Source organism: Salvelinus namaycush, chromosome 20 (assembly GCF_016432855.1).
Source record: "Salvelinus namaycush isolate Seneca chromosome 20, SaNama_1.0, whole genome shotgun sequence".
In the NCBI taxonomy this organism is placed as follows: domain Eukaryota; kingdom Metazoa; phylum Chordata; class Actinopteri; order Salmoniformes; family Salmonidae; genus Salvelinus; species Salvelinus namaycush.
Window position 1 is genome coordinate 33,436,577 of NC_052326.1, and position 19,330 is coordinate 33,455,906.

At 40.4% G+C, this 19,330-nt stretch overlaps 1 protein-coding gene across 2 annotated transcripts in view; it reads right to left on the reverse strand.

The window, feature by feature from the left end:
• The window catches only part of LOC120065273 (RNA-binding motif, single-stranded-interacting protein 2-like), a 72,701-nt gene that overhangs the window by 12,778 nt on the left and 40,593 nt on the right, over positions 1 to 19,330 (reverse strand). For both annotated transcript variants that reach the window (XM_039016138.1, XM_039016137.1), the window contains exons 6-7: positions 15,991 to 16,070; positions 7,341 to 7,450 (exon numbers count right to left, since the gene is read on the reverse strand). In XM_039016138.1, coding sequence (XP_038872066.1) covers positions 7,341 to 7,450; positions 15,991 to 16,070 — 190 coding nt within the window. The remainder of the gene's footprint in view (positions 1 to 7,340; positions 7,451 to 15,990; positions 16,071 to 19,330) is intronic.

The following is a 19,330-nucleotide window of genomic DNA, read 5'->3' on the forward strand; positions in this document are numbered from 1 at the left end:
TACCACAGCATTCTGCAGCGATACGCCATCCCATCTGGTTTGCGCTTAGTGGGACTATCATTTGTGTTTCAACAGGACAATGACCCAAAACACACCTCAGGCTGTGTAATGGCTATTTGACCAAGAATGAGAGTGATGGATTGCTGCATCAGATGACCTGTCCTCCACAATCACCTGATCTCAACCCAATTGAGATGGTTTGGGATGAGTTGAACCGCAGAGTGAAGGAAAAGCAGCCAATAAGGGCCCAGCATATGTAGGAACTCCTTCAAGACTGTTGGAAAAGCATTCCAGGTGAAGCTGGTTGAGAGAATGCCAAGAGTGTGCAAAGCTGTCATCAATACAAAATATATTTTGATTTGTTTAACACTGTTTTGTTTACTACATGATTCCATATGTGTTATTTAAAAGTTTTGATGTCTTCACTATTATTCTACAATGTAGAAAATAGTAAAAATAAAGAAAAACCCTAGAATGAATAGGTGTGTCCAAACTTTTGACTGGTACTGTACATACACAGCCCTGATTGGCTGAAAGGATGGTCTAGAGTACACCCCCTTACCAATACACACACCAAATCAAATAAATGTTTATTTGTCACATGCTTCGTAAACAACAGGTGTAGACTAACAGTGAAATGCTTACTAACGTGTCATTTTCCAACAATGCAGATAGAAAGTGACACGAGGAATAAATACACAGTAAATAATAAATACCAATAACGAGTAAAAATAATATGGCTATATACAGGGAGTACCAGTACTGAGTCGATGTGCAGGTAATTGAGATAGCTACAGTGCATTCGGAAAGTATTCAGCCCCCTTGACTTTTTCCACATTTTGTTACGTTACAGCTTTATTCTAAAATTGATTAAATTGTTTTTTTCCCTCATCAATCTATACACAATACCCCATAATGTCAAATCCACAATATTTAATCAATTTTAGAATAAGGCTGTAACATAACAACATGTGGAAAAAGGGTCTGAATACTTTCAGAATGCACTGTATGTACTGTACATATAGGTAGGGGTAAAGTGACTAGGCAACAGAATAGACAGACAGTAGCAGCAGTGTATGTGGTGAGTGAGTGAGTGAGTGCGTGTGTGTGTGTGTGTGTGTGAGTGTGTGTGGTGTGAATGTGTGTGTGGCGTCAGTATGCATGCGTGTGCATGTTATGTGTGTGTGGGCGTATGTCGTGTGTGTGCGTGGGTAGAGACCGGTGTGTGTGCATAGAATCAGTGCAAGAGAGTTAGTGCAAAATAGGGTCAATGCATGTCGCCTGGGTAGACATTTCATTAGCTATTCATTCTATTTTAACTATCATGACACACATACTGGAAGCGCAAACACAGCATCCATCCCACGCCATCATTCCGTAATTGTGTTTTGTTTTATTAAAAAAATATATATATATATTTTATTTATTTATTCATAATACAAAAATCAACTTACATTGCTACATCAAACATGTCTTAGCAAACCAAACACAGGTATTAACAATACTCAAACATACAAAAAATAAAAATAAAATACAAACAATAAACAATTTAAGTGCAATTATATTCATTCTGAAAAGATCTTATTATAATGATTCATGAATATGTTATTCTTGTTGTTATTCACTAGGGTTAATGTTTTAATAAGATAATTAAATTCAATCAGAAAAATTGGTAATTATGGTATAGAATTTTGGAATCTTTGTTTGTGTATAAAGTATTTGGCAACAAGAATTAAAAAAAATAACAATCATTTCAGTGGTTTTGTTATCATTGCAATAGCAACATATTATATATTTTTTGTTAAAAATATAGCAAGTGTTCATAATGGTAAATAAGTACTTAAGCAAGTAAATAAGTAATAAGCAAGGTTTTCCCAAAATTCTGACACAAATTTACATTCAAAGAACAAGTGAGACAGATTCTCACCTTCTTTTCCACAGAAAACGCAGATATCATCAATAGCCACAAATTTGGAAATCATAGAATTACATGGATATATCTTATGTAAAATTTTGAAGTGCACTTCCTTAACTTTGTTTGGTATACAGTATTTGTAAGGCCTTAACCATGCATTTTTCCAGACAATGTCAGGAATAAGCATGTTCCAGAAAAACTTTCCTCTCGGTGTAAGTTGGTTTTGTGAATGAAGAATTTGTCTTATATATTTATTACAACAAGATCTCTCAAGTAAGCCCACGCCTTCCAATCTGAGTTCTGGATAAACTTTGTGATCATTCCCAAAATTAAGATGACTTTTTATAAGTGTAGTTAGACCACTAGGAACGGCTTTGATCACAGAAATAAACTCTCTGAAAGGTATTGGAAACTCTTTCAATGTTAGAAATTGTTCAGCCGTTCAACTCTGTAACTGTTTTAAAGTCACCATTGGCCTCATGGTGAGATCCCTGAGCGGTTTCCTTCCTCTCCGGCAACTAAGTTCAGAAGGACACCTGTGTCTTTGTAGTGACTGGGTGTATTGATACACCATCCAAAGTGTAATGAATAACTTCACCATGCTTAAAGGGATATTCAGTGTCTCGACTGAGGGACCTTACAGTGAGGTAGTCATTAAAAAATCATGTTAAACACCATTATAGAGTGAGTCCATGCAACTTATTATGTGACTTGTTAAGCACATTTTTACTACTGAACTTACACTACATGGCCAAAGGTATTTGGACACCTGCTCATAGAACATCTAATTCCAAAATCATGGGCATTAATATGGAGTTGGTCCCCCCTTTGCTGCTATAACAGCCTCCACTTTTCTGGAAATGCTTTCCACTAAATGTTGTAACATTGCTGAGGGGACTTTCTTCCATTCAGCCACAAGAGCATCAGTGAGGTCAGACACTGATGTTGGGCGATTAGGCCTGGCTCGCAGTCGGCGTTCCAAATCATCCCAAAGGTGTTTGATGGGGTTACGGTCAGGGTTCTGTGCAGGCCAGTCAAGTTTTTTCACACCGATCTCAACAAACCATTTCTTTATGACCTCGCTTTGCGCACCAGGGCATTGTCATGCTGAAACAGGAAAGGGCTTCCCCAAACTGTTGCCACAAAGTTGGAAGCACAGAATCATCTAGAATGTCATTGTATGCTGTAGCATTAAGATTTCCCTTCATTGGAACTAAGGGGCCTAGTCCGAACCATGAGAAACAGCCTCAGACCATTATTCCTCCTCCACCAAACTTTACAGTTGGCACAATACATTGGGACAGGTAGCGTTCTCCTGGAATCTGCCAAACCCAAATGCTTGGAATTGCGCATGGTTATTTTAGACTTGGGTGCAGCTGCTCGGCCATGTAAACCCATTTCATGAAGCTCCCGACGGACAGTTATTGTGCTGACGTTGCTTCCAAAGGCCGTTTGGAACTCGATAGTGAGTGTTGCAACCGAGGACATATGATTTTTTTTACGCACTGCGCGTTTCAGCACTCGGCGATCGCGTTCTGTGTGCTCGTGTGGCCTACCACTTCGTGGCTAAGCCGTTGTTGCTCCTAGATGTTTCTACTTCACAATAACAGCACTTACAGTTGACCGAAGCAGCTCTAGCAGGGCAGAAATTTGACAAACTGACTTGTTCGAAAGGTGGCATCCTATGATGGTGCCACGTTGAAAGTCACTGAGCTCTGCAATATGGGCCATTCTACTGCCAATGTGTGTCTATGGAGATTGCATGGCTGTGTGCTCGATTGTATATACCTGTCAGCAACAGATGGGCTAAAATAGACAAATTCACTAATTTGAAGGGGTGTGCACATACTTTTGGCAATGTTATATATTTAGGCTTGCCATAACAAAGGGGTTGAATACTTATTGACTCAAGACATTTCAGCTTTTAATTTTTGTATTCATTTGTTTAAAAAAATGATAATAATAATAATTTTTTCACAAACATAATTTCACTTTGACATTATGGGGTATTCTGTGTAGGCCAGTGACACTAACTCTCAACGTAATCAGTTTTAAATTCAGGCTTTAACATAACAAAATATGGGGTGTGAATTCTTTCTGAAGGCAATGTAGTTAGTTTAAATGTTACTGATAATCTGTAGATAGTTTGTAGAGCATCTACAGATGAACTAGCCAAATAAAGTGTTACCGCAGAGAGGACAGTCTATGACTTGGTGGCTGAAGTCTTTAACTATTTTTTGGGCTTTCCTCTGACAGCGCCTGATATAGAAGTCCTGGATGGCAGGGAGCTCAGCCCCAGTGATGTACTGGGCCGTACTCCCCACCCTCTGTAGTGCTTGCGGTCGTGCCCTCTTCACAACTGTTTGGGTGTGTGGGGACCATGTTAATTCCTTAGTGATGTGGACACCAAAGAACTTGAAGCTCTCGACCCACTCCACTACAGCCCCATCGATGTGGGGGCATGCTCTCCCCTCCGTTCCCTGTAGTCCACAATCAGCTCCTTTGTCTTGCTGACACTGAGAGAGAGGTTGTTGTCCTGGCACCACACTGCCAGGTCTCTGACCTCCTCCCTATAGCCGTCGTCGGTGATCAGACCTACCACCGTTGTGTCTTCAGCAAACTTGATGATGGTGTTGGAGTCATGCGTGGCCATGCAGCTGTGGTTGAACAGGGAGTACAGGAGGGGACTAAGCACACACACCTGAGGGGCCCAGTTTTGATGGTCAGCGTGGCGGATGTGTTGTTACCTACCCTCACCGCCTGGGGACAGTCCGTCAGGAAGTCCAGGATCCAGTTGCAAAGGTGTTCAGTCCTAAGGTCCTGAGCTTGGTGTTGAGCTTGGAGGGGTCTATGGTGTTGAATGCTGAGCTGTAGTCAATAAACAGCATTCTTACATACGCATTCCTTTTGTCCAGGTGGGTGAGGGCAGTGTGGAGTGCAATAGAGATTGAGTAATCTGTGGATCTGTTGGGGCAATTGGAGTGGGTCTAGGGTGTCTGGGATGATGGCCTTTCAAAGCATTTCGTGGCTATAGATGTGAGTGCTACGGGGAGAGAGTAATTTAAGGAAGGTTACCTTGGCATTCTTGGGCACAGGGACTATGGTGGTCTGCTTGAAACCAGTTGGTATTAAAGACCGGGTCAGGGATAGGTTGAAAATGTCAGTAAAGACGCTTGCCAGCTGGTCAGCGCTGATCCGCTGATAGGATGGTCTAGAACCCATCCCCTTACCCAGATGAACATTCATTGGTATATTATAATCAGATCACATTGCGAAGTCATGATGTGGGCCAAAAATTCCATCCCACCGGAACAGGTTGAAATTCCAGGCATTTTTTTAAAACAGCTCTTACACAAAAAGGGCATTTTCATTTTCACAACTTCAGAGTGTAATTTCGACCTCAAAAAATGTTTTTAACTGCACTGCCCCTTTATGAATGTTTAGGGTTTAGACACACAATCCATGTGAGATCAGATTTCCAGCTCTATTTTGCTTTGACAATGACCTCTTGTTTAAAACTTCTTGTCAATACGGGGGCGCTGTTTTCACTTTGGAAAAAATCGCGCCCAAATGAAACGGCCTCGTACTCTGTTCTAGATCATACAATATGCATATTATTATTACTATTGGATAGAAAACACTCTCAAGCTTCTAAAACTGTTTGAATTATATCTGTGAGTAAAACAGAACTCATTTGGCAGCAAACTTCCATAAAGGAAGTGAAAAATCTGAAAACGAGGCTCTGTTTCAGGGCCTGCCTATTCAACTGGCTTTTATTTATCGATATGCATGCACTTCATACGCCTTCCACTAGATGTCAACAGGCAGTGGAAGGTGGAATGGGGTGTCTAGCTTGATCTGAGGCCGAACAAGAGCTTTTGGAGTGACAGGTCCGGTATTTTCTTTGTCTTCGACGGCACGCGAGGGACCTCGACATTGTCTTCTGAAAAGCGTTTGGTATACACGGCGAATATCTCCGGCTCTGATTTTATTTGATACATATGATAATAACATCATAAAGTAGGTTTTTTTAACCGAGTTTTATCAGTTTATTCAACGTTTATTGGGACTTTTGGAGTTTTCCGTTCTTTGCGCCAAGAGAGGATGGGAATGTTAGCAACCTTGGCTAGCATTGTGGCGTGAATTCGACAGAAGAAATGGACATTCTAAAACCAAACAACGATTTATTCTGGAAATAGGACTCCTTGTACAACATTCTGATGGAAGCTCAGCAAAAGTAAGACAACATTTATGATGTTATTTCGTATTTCTGTGTAATATGTTGATGTCTATTCTCCGCCGTGTTGGTGAGCGCTGTCTCACAATAACCCAAGCTGTATGTTGTGGTAAAGTTATTTTTAAAAATCTAACACAGCGGTTGCATTAAGAACCAGAGTATCTTTCATTTGCCATACAACAAGTATTTTTATGTAAAGTTTATGATGAGTTCTTTGGTCAGATTAGGTGAGTGTCCAAAATATCTCCGGACATTCTGGGGAAATGTTGCTACGTATTCACAATGTATAACCACGATTTGCAGCTCTAAATATGCACATTTTCGAACAAAACATAAATGTATTGTATAACATGATGTTATAAGACTGTCATCTGATGAAGTTGTCCAAAGGTTAGTGATTAATTTTATATCTATTGCTGTTTTTTGCGAAAGCTACCTTTGCGGTGAATAAATGTGTTTGTGTGATTGGCTATTGTGGTAAGCTAATATAATTCTATATTGTGTTTTTGCTGTAAAACACTTAAAAAATCGGAAATATTGGCTGGATTCACAAGATGTTTATCTTTTATTTGCTGTACACCATGTATTTTTCATAAATGTTTTATGATGAGTATTTATGTATTTCACGTTGCTCTCTGTAATTATTCTGGCTGCTTTGGTGCTATTTTTGACGGTGGCTGCAATGTAAAACTATGATTTATACCTCAAATATGCACATTTTCGAACAAAACATAAATGTATTGTATAACATGTTATAAGACTGTCATCTGATGAAGTTGTTTCTTGGTTAGTGACTAATTTTATCTCTATTTTGTCGGTTTTGTGAAAGCTACCTATGCGGTGGAAACATGGTGAAAATATGCGGGTGTGTGTTTGGCTTTTGTGGTTAGCTAATAGAAATACATATTGTGTTTTCGCTGTAAAACATTTTAAAAATCGGAAATGATGGCTGGATTCACAAGATGTTTATCTTACATTTGCTGTATTGGACTTGTGATTTCATGAAAACTATATTATATGATATCCCTGTCCCGTTAGGCTAGGCTATGCTAGTCAGCTTTTTTGATAAGGAGGATCCCGGATCCGGGAGGGTGATGAAGTAGAGGTTAAAGTTTTTTTGGAACTAACATGCAGTCTCTAACTCCCAAAAATAAATAAATGAAATCCTCCACCCATCAAGCCACTCACCATCTCTCCATCCCTGGCCCAGGGCCTGCCATTCTGAAGGTACTTCCCCTGGTTCTGCCTCTTTTTCTGTCCCCCGTCTGCAAACTTGCACAATAATGGTTCAGGGGGCACTGTGGGGAGAGAAACAGATTAAATCAGAGGGTGAATTCAATGGGAGGCTAGGAATAACAATCCACTGGAAGAGTTGATAGGTAAATCCAGGAGCCTGGGATCAGAGACCAAGGACTTGTTCAGACAAAAATCCTAGCCCCTAACCTCTTAGTCTCTCTAGACAGATGGATTGCCTCCAACAACGTAACAATGCTTCAGCTTACATGTCTTTAGAAGTTCCAGCATCAGTTGGGACAGAGGTGTTGGAAATGGGACGTGATTCACCGGTGACGTCACTGCCGTATCTGCTTTTTGCCCTAGCTAAACGGTAGATTCTAAGTGGGATCCTTTATACGTCCATACCCTAACCTTAACCCCAACCCTCACACTAACCCTAACCTTAACCACAACCCTCACACTAACCCTAACCTTAACCACAACCATAACCTAACCCTTTAACCGTTTAAAATGTAAACGTCAATGGGGTGATGTCACAATCCCACTTATACTTTCCCTAGCTAAACATGAGCAAAATTCCTGCCCGCATTTTAAGCCCCACCTACGATTTGTTGGGAGAGTTGTCTGTCTGAAGAGAACGTTCACCGGAACAAATGCTTTTCCTCTTTCGAAATGTCCAAGAGATTTAGACATCCTCCCCAGGTCCGGGTTTCCAAGACTACTAACCTCTAGATACGTGTGGAGATCTGTGAGGATTTAATAGGTTTAAGCAATGTCGTGTTAGCTCTACCTTTAACTCTGATACACTTTAAAATTAATACCCACAAATCTAGAAGTTTCAACTACTTATTATTAGGTAACTGGTTCCACAAACTTTTTTTCCTTTACTCAACTTTTCTGTGTTACCTGAACTTAACATTTTTAGTTGGCCCAAATATGAGAAAACGTAGGCAAAAATGATGTCAATTTAAAATTATGTGTTTGCTCAATTTGTTGTGCACTGTATGTTCATTCAATTAGGATGCTCTCATCTTATCTATGAACATAGACAGGGCTCCAACTACTCTAGCTCCACAATGAGATATGGTGCAGGCCAGACCGCGTGCGGGCTGTTAGCCAGCCTGCCAGCTTAGTGGAGTCTGCCACTAGCACAGTCAGTGTAGCCAGCTCAGCTATCCCCATTGAGACCGTGTCTGTGCCTCGATCTAGGTTGGGCAAAACTAAACATGGAGGTGTTCACCTTAGCAATCTCACTGGAATAAAGACCTCCTCCATTCCTGTCATTATTGAAAGAGATTGTGATATCTCACATCTCAAAATAGGGCTACTTAATGTTAGATCCCTCACTTCGAACGCAGTTATAGTCAATGAACTAATCACTGATCATAATCTTGATGTGATTGGCCTGACTGAAACATGGCTTAAGCCTGAGGAATTTACTGTGTTAAATGAGGCCTCTCCTCCTGGTTACACTAGTGACCATATACCCCGCGTATCCCGCAAAGGCGGAGGTGTTGCTAACATTTACGATACCAAATTTAAATGTACAAAAAAAAAATGACTGCGTTTTCTTCTTTCGAGCTTCTATTTATGAAATTTATGCAGCCTACTAAATCACTATTTATAGCTACTGTTTACAGGCCTCCTGGGCCATATACAGAGTTCCTCACTGAGTTCCCTGAATTCCTATCGGACCTTGTAGTCATGGCAGATAATATTAACATTTTTCGAGACTTTAATATTCACATGGAAAAGTCCACAGATCCACTCCAAAAGGCTTTCGGAACCATCATCGGCTCAGTGAGTTTTGGCTAACATGTCTCCGGACCTACTCACTGCCACAGTCATACTCTGGACCTAGTTTAGTCCCGCAGAATAAATATTGTGGATCTTAATGTTTTTCCTCATAATCCTGGACTATCGGACCACCATTTTATTATGTTTGCAATCGCAACAAATAATCTGCTCAGACCCCAACCAAGGATCATCAAAAGCCATGCTATAAATTCTCGGACAACCCAAAGATTTTGTAGATGCCCTTCAAGCTTCCAGAAAATTGGAAAGGAAATGGTGCTACACCAAACTGGAAATCTTCCTATTAGCTTGGAAAGGCAATTCCGTGCAGTATCGAAGAGCCCTCACTGCTGCTCGATCATCCTATTTTTCCAACTTAAGTAGAATAAGAACAATCCCACATTTTTTTGATACTGTCGCAAAGCTAACTAAAAAGCAGCATTCCTCAAGAGAGGATGGTTTTCACTTCAGCAGTGATACATTCATGAACTTCTTTGACGAAAAGATCATGATCATTAGAAAGCAAATTATGGACTCCTCTTTAAATCTGCGTATTTCTCCAAAGCTCAGTTGTCCTGAGTCTGCACAACACTGCCAGGACCTAGGCTCAAGGTAGACACTCAAGTTGTTTAATAGTTTATCTCTTGACACATTGATGAAAATAGTCATGGTCTCTAAACCTTCGAGCTGCATACTGGACCCTATTCCAACTAAACTACTGAAAGAGCTGTGCTTGGCCCTCCTATGTTGAACATAATAAACAGCTCCCTATCCACCGGATGTGTACCAAACTCAATAAAAGTGGCAGGAATAAAGCCTCTCTTGAAAAAGCCAAACCTTGACCCAGAAAATATAAAAAACTATCGGCCTATATCAAATCTCCCATTCCTCTCAAAAATGTTATACAAATCTGTTGCGCAGCAACTCACTGCCTTCCTGAAGACTAACAATGTATACGAAACGCATCAGTCTGGTTTTAGACCCCATCATAGCACTGAGACTGCACTCGTGAAGGTGGTAAATTACCTTTATTGGCGTCAGACCAAGGCTCTGCATCTGTCCACGTGCTCCTAGACCTTATTCTTGCTTTTGATACCATCGATCACCACATTCATTTGGAGAGATTAGAAACCGAAATTAGTCTAGACGGACAAGTTCTGGCCTGGTTTAGATCTTATCTGTCAGAAAGATATCAGTTTGTCTCTGTGGATGGTTTGTCCTCCGACAAATCAACTGTAAATTTCAATGTTCCTCAAGGTTTTAGGAGGTCTATTGTTTTCACTATATATTTTACCTCTTGGCAGAGGTGTGGACTCGAGTCACATGACTTGGACTCGAGTCAGACTCCAGTCCCAAATATGATGACTTGCAACTCGACTTTGACTTTAACACCAATGACTCGTGACTTGACTTGGACTTGAGCCTTTTGACTTGAACTGACTTGATACCCTCCCCAAGCCCAAATATTAAAAATTATGCTATTAAAAAAAGTGTGCAGCGCATCAACTCTTCATTTAACAGATTACAGTTTGAATCGGACAGCAGCCAATCAAATTGTGCCAGCTGAGAAAAAGTTGTGTGTGGCAGTGCAGAGGAACGTTGGCAGGTGAATTCAGATGGAGCCCTGGAAAGATGATACTCAAAATTATTATTTTCGGAAATAAAGACTATGCTGTAACAACAAAAAACGGATTGCAACTTGCAGAACATGCGGGAAGAACATTACAGATGGAGGTGCAACAATTTCCAACTTTGTTCGACATTTGTAGCTGCACAAAGAACGGTAAGTCGTGGCTAATATAGCCAACAGCTATATATTTTATTACTTTACTGGTGTATCATGTAGGCTAACATAACATTAAATCAATGAGCCTCCACACAGTCAGTCAGTGCGGGAACGTGATCATTGCACCCAAGATTGAGCTACAACTGGCTAGGCAGTTGGTAGCCTAAATCCTGCCTGATGTTACTGCTGTTCCTAAAACCATTGACATACATAAGCCTACTGTAACCACAGAGAGAGAGAGAGTGTGTGTGTGTGTGTGTGTGTGTGTGTGTGTGTGTGTGTGTGTGTGTGTGTGTGTGTGTGTGTGTGTGTGTGTGTGTGTGTGTGTGTGTGTGTGTGTGTGTGTGTGTGTGTGTGTTAAGGTTGGGTGATTGTGTACAAGCCTACATCGCCCGATTGCGCCCCATAGCGATCCTCGATAGTTGTCATTCGGAAACATAATGTTAGCTATGCGTACGATACACAGCTGTACATTTCGATGAAATATGGTGAAGCCCCAAAATTGCCCTCATTGGAAGCCTGTGTTTCAGACATAAGGAAGTGGATGGCGGCAAATGTTTTACTTTTAAACTCGGACAAAACAGAAATGCTAGTTCTAGGTCCCAAGAAACAAAGAGATCTTCTGTTGGATCTGACAATTAATCTTGATATTGAAACAGTTGTCTCAAATAAAACTGTGAAGGACCTCAGCGTTACTCTGGACCCTGATCTCTCTATTGACGTACATATCAAGACTGTTTCAAGGACATCTTTTTTCCATCTACGTAACATTGCAAAAATCAGAAACTTTCTGTCCAAAAATGATGCAGAAATATTTATCCATGCTTTTGACACTTCTAGATTAGACTAGAGGTCGACCGATTAATCGGAATGGCTGATTAATTAGGGCCGATTTTAAGTTTTCATAACAATCGGTAATCAGCATTTTTGGACACCGATCATGGCCGATTACATTGCACTCCACGAGGAGACTGCGTGGCAGGCTGACTACTTGTTATGTGAGTGCAGCAAGAAGCCAAGGTAAGGTGCTAGGTAGCATTAAACGTATCTTATAAAAAACAATAAATCTTAACATAATCACTAGTTAACTACACATGGTTGATGATAATACTAGTTTATCTAGCTTGTCCTGCGTTGCATATAATCGATGCGGTGCCTGTTAATTTATCATTGAATCATAGCCTACTTCGCCAAACGGGTGATTTAACAAGCGCATTCGTGAAAAAAGCACTGTCGTTGCACCAATGTGTACCTAACCATAAACATCAACGCCTTTCTTAAAATCAATACCCAAGTATATATTTTTAAACCTGCATATTTAGTTAATATTGCCTGCTAACACGAATTTCTTTTAACTAGGGAAATTGTGTCACTTCTCTTGCGTTCTGTGCAACAGAGTCAGGGTATATGCAGCAGTTTGGGCCGCCTGGCTCATTGCGAACTGTGAAGACTATTTCTTCCTAACAAAGACAGCCAACTTCGCCAAATGGGGGATGATTTAACAAAAGCGCATTTGCGAAAAAAGCATAATCGTTGCACGAATGTACCTAACCATAAACATCAATGCCTTTCTTAAAATCAATACACAGAAGTATATATTTATAAACCTGCATATGTAGTTAAAAGAAATTCATGTTAGCAGGCAATATTAAACTAGGGAAATTGTGTCACTTGTCTTGCGTTCATTGCACGCAGAGTCAGGGTATATGCAACAGTTTGGGCCGCCTGGCTCGTTGCGAACTAATTTGCCAGAATTTTACGTAATTATGACATAACATTGAAGGTTGTGCAATGTAACAGGAATATTTAGACTTATGGATGCCACCCGTTAGATAAAATACGGAACAGTTCCGTATTTCACTGAAAGAATAAACGTTTTATTTTCGAAATTATAGTTTCCGGATTTGACCATATTAATGACCTAAGGCTCGTATTTCTGTGTGTTATTATGTTATAATTAAGTCTATGATTTGATATTTGATAGAGCAGTCTGACTGAGCGGTGGTAGGCAGCAGCAGGCTTGTAAGCATTCATTCAAACAGCACTTTCGTGCGTTTACCAGCAGCTCTTCGCAATGCTTCAAGCATTGCGCTGTTTATGACTTCAAGCCTATCAACTCCCGAGATTAGACTGGTGTAAACGATGTGAAATGGCTAGCTAGTCAGCGGGGTGCGCGCTAATAGCGTTTCAAACGTCACTCGCTCTGAGACTTGGAGTAGTTGTTCCCCTTGGGTAACGATGCTTCGAGAGCGGCTGTTGTCGATGTGTTACTGGTTCGAGCACAGGTAGGGGCGAGGAGAGGGACGGAAGGCTATACTGTTACACTGGCAAAACTAAAGTGCCTATAAGAACATCCAATAGTCAAAGGTATATGAAATACAAATGGTATAGAGAGAAATAGTCCTATAATTCCTATAATAACCTCAACCTAAAACTTCTTACCTGGGAATATTGAAGACTCATGTTAAAAGGAACCACCAGCTTTCATATGTTCTCATGTTCTGAGCAAGGAACTTAAACGTTAGCTTTTTTACATGGCACATATTGCACTTTTACTTTCTTCTCCAACACTTTGTTTTTGCATTATTTTAACCAAATTGAACATGTTTCATTATTTATTTGAGGCTAAATTGATTTCATTGATGTATTATATTAGTTAAACTAAAAGTTTTCATTCAGTATTGTTGTAATTGTCATTATTACAAATTAATTAATTTTAAAAAATCGGCCGATCAATTGGTATCGGATTTTTTTTGTCCTCCAATAATCGGTATCGGTATCGGCGTTGACAAATCATAATCGGTCGACCTCTAGATTAGACTACTGCAATGCTATACTTTCCGGCAAACCGGAAAAGCACTAAATAAACTTCAGTTAGTGCTAAACACGGCTGCTAGAATCTTGACTAGAACCCCAAAAAAATATCATATTACTCCAGTGCTAGCCTCTCAACACTGGCTTCCTGTTAAGGCAAGGGCTGATTTCAAGGTTTTACTGTTAACCTTTGAAGTATTACATGGGCTTGCTCCTACCTATCCTTCTGATTTGGTCCTGCTGTACATACCTACATGTACGCTACGGTCACAAGACACAGGCCTCCTTATTGTCCCTAGAATTTCTAAGCAAACGGCTGGAGGCAGGGCTTTCTCCTATAGAGCTACATTTTTATGGAATGGTCTGCCTATTCATGTGAGAGACGCAGACTCTGTCTCGACCTTTAAGTCTTTATTGAAGACTCATCTCTTCAGTAGGTCCTATGATTGAGTGTATTCTGGCCCAGGGGTGTGAAGGTGAACAGAAAGGCACTGGAGCGACGAACCACCCTTGCTATCTCTGCCTGGCTGGTTCCCCTCTCTCCACTGGGATTCTCTGCCTCTAACCCTATTACGGGGGCTGAGTCACTGGCTTACTGGTGCTCTTCCATGCCGTCCCTAGGAAGGGTGCGTCACTTGAGTGGGTTGAGTCTCTGACGTGATCTTCCTGTCCGGGTTGGCGCCCCCCTCGGGTTCGTGCCGTGGGGAGATCTTTGTGGGCTATACTCGGCCTTGTCTCAGGGTAGTAAGTTGGTGGTTGAAGATATCCTTCTAGTGGTGTGGGGGCTGTGCTTTGGCAAAGTGGGTGCAGTTATATCCTGCCTGGTTGGCCCTGTAGTCGGACGGGGCAACCGTGTCTCCCGACCCCTCCTGTCTCAGCCTCTAGTAATTATGCTGCAGTAGTTTATGTGTCAGGGGCTAGGGTCAGTCTGTTATATCTGGAGTATGTATCCTGTCTTATCCAGTGTCCTGTGTGAATGTAAGTATGCTCCCTCTAATTCTCTCTCTCTCTCTCTCTCTCTCTTTCTCTTCTCTCGGAGGACCTGAGCCCTAGGACCATGCCTCAGACTACCTGGCCTGATCACTCCTTGCTGTCCCCAGTCCACCTGGTCGTGCTGCTGCTCCAGTTTCAACTGTTCTGCCTGAGGCTATGGAACCCTGACCTGTTCACCGGACGTGCTACCTTGTCCCGGACCTGCTGTTTTCGACTCTCTCTCTCTACCCCACCTGCTGTCTCTAACTCTGAACGATTGGCTATGAAAAGCCAACTGACATGTAGTCCTGAGGTGCTGACCTGTTGCACCCTCTACAACCACTGTGATTATTATTATTTTACCCTGCTGATCATCTATGAATGTTTGAACATCTTGGCCATGTACTGTTATAATCTCCACCCGGCACAGCCAGAAGAGGACTGGCCACCCCTCAGAGCATGGTTCCTCTCTAGGCTTCTTCCTAGGTTCCTGCCTTTCTAGGGAGTTTTTCCTAGCCACCGTGCTTCTACATCTGCATTGCTTGCTGTTTGGAGTTTTAGGCCGGGTTTCTATACAGCACTTTGTGATCTCAGCTGATGTAAAAAAGGCTTTATAAATACATTTGATTGATTGACTGATTGAGGAGGGGGGAATGATTTTCAATTGAGAAAGGAGTGAACTAGAAATGATAATTTTTGACATCTTACCTAAAGAAAAGACAGCGTGTCAACGTGTATAAAAAATGTAAGTTGAAAACATTGTATGTTATAAGCACTGTCTGTGTGTAACTAGGTCCACAGTCATTTTGGGGGGTAACATTCCAAAATAATAATTTCTAGACAATTTGAATAAACACATTTTAAGTTGACAGAATTTTTGCCTATGTTTTCACATGTTGAAGCTAAGTTTGGGCCAACTAAAAACATTAAATTCAGGTAACAATTTGACCGAAAAGTTTAGTAAACAAAAAAAATACAGTGGAACTAGTTACCTAATAATATTTAGTTGAAACAACTAGATTTTTTTTATAGTGTAGGCTAGATTGAAGTTTTGCCATATTGCTTATATCTGTCCAAACCTCTCAGATCTCCACACATTTGTAGGGGATAGGGGATAGCGATTGTTTCTGGACACAGCTCTTGTTTTGCCATCTGAAGTGAATGACTGAGGTGGTATCATAACATCTGGGCTTTGTGGGGAATACATAGATGAGACAGGTAGAAAGATCTGCTCACCTGGAACTCCTGGTGGAGTCTTAATGAATTTGCCATTAAAATGTTGAATAATGGCTTCACACTTCTCTGTGGACTCCATCCTGAAACAAAGTCAAACATTCCATTTCATTACTCTGAGAGACCCCAGTGTGACCCTTGTTGTTGCTGATATAGCATGTAGGGAAGAGATGGGTAAATTGAACGCATTTTTACATTCAGCATCACTCAGCCAGGGGAATTATAGTATTCTTTCTAACAAATACACTGAGTGTACAAAACATTAGGAGCATTAGGACCCATGTCATCCAAAAAGTTTTCCAAAAAGCACCTGGAAGATCATCAAGACTCTTGGAAGAATGTTCTATGGACAGATGGGTCAAAAGTATAACTTTTTGGACGACATGGGTCCCATTATGCCTGGCGAAAACCAAACACTGCATTCCACAGTAAGAACCTCATACCAACGGTCAAGCATGGCGATGGTAGTGTGATGGTTAGCTTCTTCAGGAGATCAATAATGATAGCAATGAATGAATGAAAGCATGGCGATGGTAGTGTGATGGTTAGCTTCTTCAGGAGATCAATAATGATAGCAATGAATGAATGAAAGCATGGCGATGGTAGTGTGATGGTTAGCTTCTTCAGGAGATCAATAATGATAGCAATGAATGAATGAAAGCATGGCGATGGTAGTGTGATGGTTAGCTTCTTCAGGAAATCAATAATGATAGCAATGAATGAATGAAAGCATGGCGATGGTAGTGTGATGGTTAGCTTCTTCAGGAGATCAATAATGATAGCAATGAATGAATGAAAGCATGGCGATGGTAGTGTGATGGTTAGCTTCTTCAGGAGATCAATAATGATAGCAATGAATGAATGAGAGATCTCTTGCATGTCATCATCATAAGCCTGACATTTTTAAAGACACAGTGTACAATTGTCAATGTAATGCATCTCCTTCGGAAAATTGTGCTTTTACACAATGTAGAAACCTAATATTCCACAAAGGACTTTAGCTTTTATAATAAATGAATGTCTTTCCAGTGTCATATATTAGTTTCTAGTGCACACCATGTGCTTCAAAAGTAGCTAGAATTCATATAGGACCTATATAGGTTGTATCTCAATGTCATGTGGTGCTCCTAACTTTTTAACGTTGGGAGGAACAGTGTTACCAATGAAAAATGCTCATTTATAGCCTTGGCTACAAGGATGCACTTTCATTCTGTTTAGGACCTCATATTGAAGCTTATAGAGACCCCAACTGATTTATAGAACAATCTTAAAATGATTTACTTTGGTTTAGATAAAAGCATCATGAAACCTCTAACACTATACATTAACTTGACTAGGTGAAAATCTATTTTTTGGACCTAACCATTTTCCCATGTAGTTTCTTCCTTCACGGACTCCATGAAATAATGACCTCTTCCAAAATATTTGGTCAAATGATTAATTTTGGTTATGGTTTCCTAGATACAAGGGTGGCTAAACTTACCCCTTAGGTTCAATTTACCCCTCTCTGCTAATCAGTGGTGTAGGGGTGCCTGGAGAAGTGGGTATACTCTTATTTGGCAAAAAACGTGTACTGTGCAAGTAGGTAATATTAGGCCTACTATTGAAATAGATGAATGAGCTTGTCAACTGAATCAGAAGTTCACAGGTTTCTGATTTGTCCATACATTTCTTTTTTGCTCTCTATAACCAGGTTACCATCCAACCTTTTTATTCCACTAAATAACATGTTGGATAAAAAAATTTGCACAACAGGCCTGACTGAAACCGCAAATTCGTCTGTAAACTCACCAAATGACGACAAAAACAAAATACGCTAGACAATGTGTGTCGTTTTGTGTCTGTAAAATTAATTATGCGAGAAATGGTGGTGGACACGCTTTTAGGAGCAAATATTGATATAGCAACTATCATATTGAAGTAAACTTGGAGTCACGCGATGACATGTTGTGTGGTACTCCCATTTACACTCGGGAAAGTATGCAGTTTATTAGGCTACAGATGAAGTAAGTTACGATTCATTATTTGGTACATGATCGGAATTTAACCGCAAAATAAATGTTCATGTGTACTACGTCATCACACATATCCTTTTACCCACAAGTCAGTTTGATGGAAGCACATCTCTGGTGGGAAAATGCACATTTTATGCTGATTTTAGAATATTCGGATTAAAATCTTTTGGCAATTGGATTGAAACCTAGATAAATTCACAGTTTGTTTTATAGAAAAACAACAACATTGCACAACAATGCTTAAACCACATCAGGACACCACTTTTGAGATCTGAGAAAAATCTAATAAATTTGGATTTTTGAGTGTAGTTACCCTTTAATTAAAGTGTGTAGGCACCTGGCACTGTTGTTTGGTGGGTGGTGTTTCTGTAGCTCATATGAGATGGAGTTTGTAGAACAAATGGCCACTGGTGTCACGCCCTGACCTTAGAGAGCTTTTTATGTCTCTATTTTGGTTTGGTCAGGGTGTGATTTGGGGTGGGCATTCTATGTTATTTTTTCTATGTTCTGTATTTCTTTGTTTTGGCCGGGTATGGTTCTCAGTCAGGGACAGATGTCTATCGTTGTCTCTGATTGGGAACCATACTTAGGTAGACTTTCCCACCTGTGTTTTGTGGGTAGTTGTTTTCTGTTTAGTGTTCTGCACCTGACAGGACTGTTTCGGTTTCGTTTATTCACTTTGTTATTTTGTTCTAGTATTCAGTTTAATAAAATCATGAACACTTACCACGCTGCACTTTGGTCCGATTCTTCCTCATCAGACGACGACGACCGTTACAACTGGATTGATGCAAATAATCATATCATTCTGCCAGGTAGACTACTTTGTAGCTAGTTAACATTTAATAGCAAAGGTTTTTGGGAAAGCCTTTCTATCTACCAGAAGATGGTTAGGCCTATCATTAGCATCAGTATAATTTTCACTCTCCTGTTCTATTGGTTGTCAAATCGACTTTCTTTCATTGTCTAGCAGCCAAAAGCATTATCCTAGTCATATTAGCAACCCATAATACTTGTTGCATCTTTAGATCTCTCCTCTTTCAAATTTTCGAATTAATGTTTCCATCTCTGTCCATGAAACCGTTTACATGTGCATTTTAGAACAGTGTTTTCCCGCAAATTGCATTTTGGAATATTCGCGTGTTGGAACATGCATGCGTATTGTAGGCCTAACGCAGTGTGCACATTGCTGTGCTTAAAATGAGAATAAATAATGGGTTTATCATAATGTTAAGCTAAACATTCTGATCTGTTCCATAGGCCTTATTAATTGATACAACGTATACCTCCACTACACTACTTTGATATGCATCATGGGGATTAAGAAG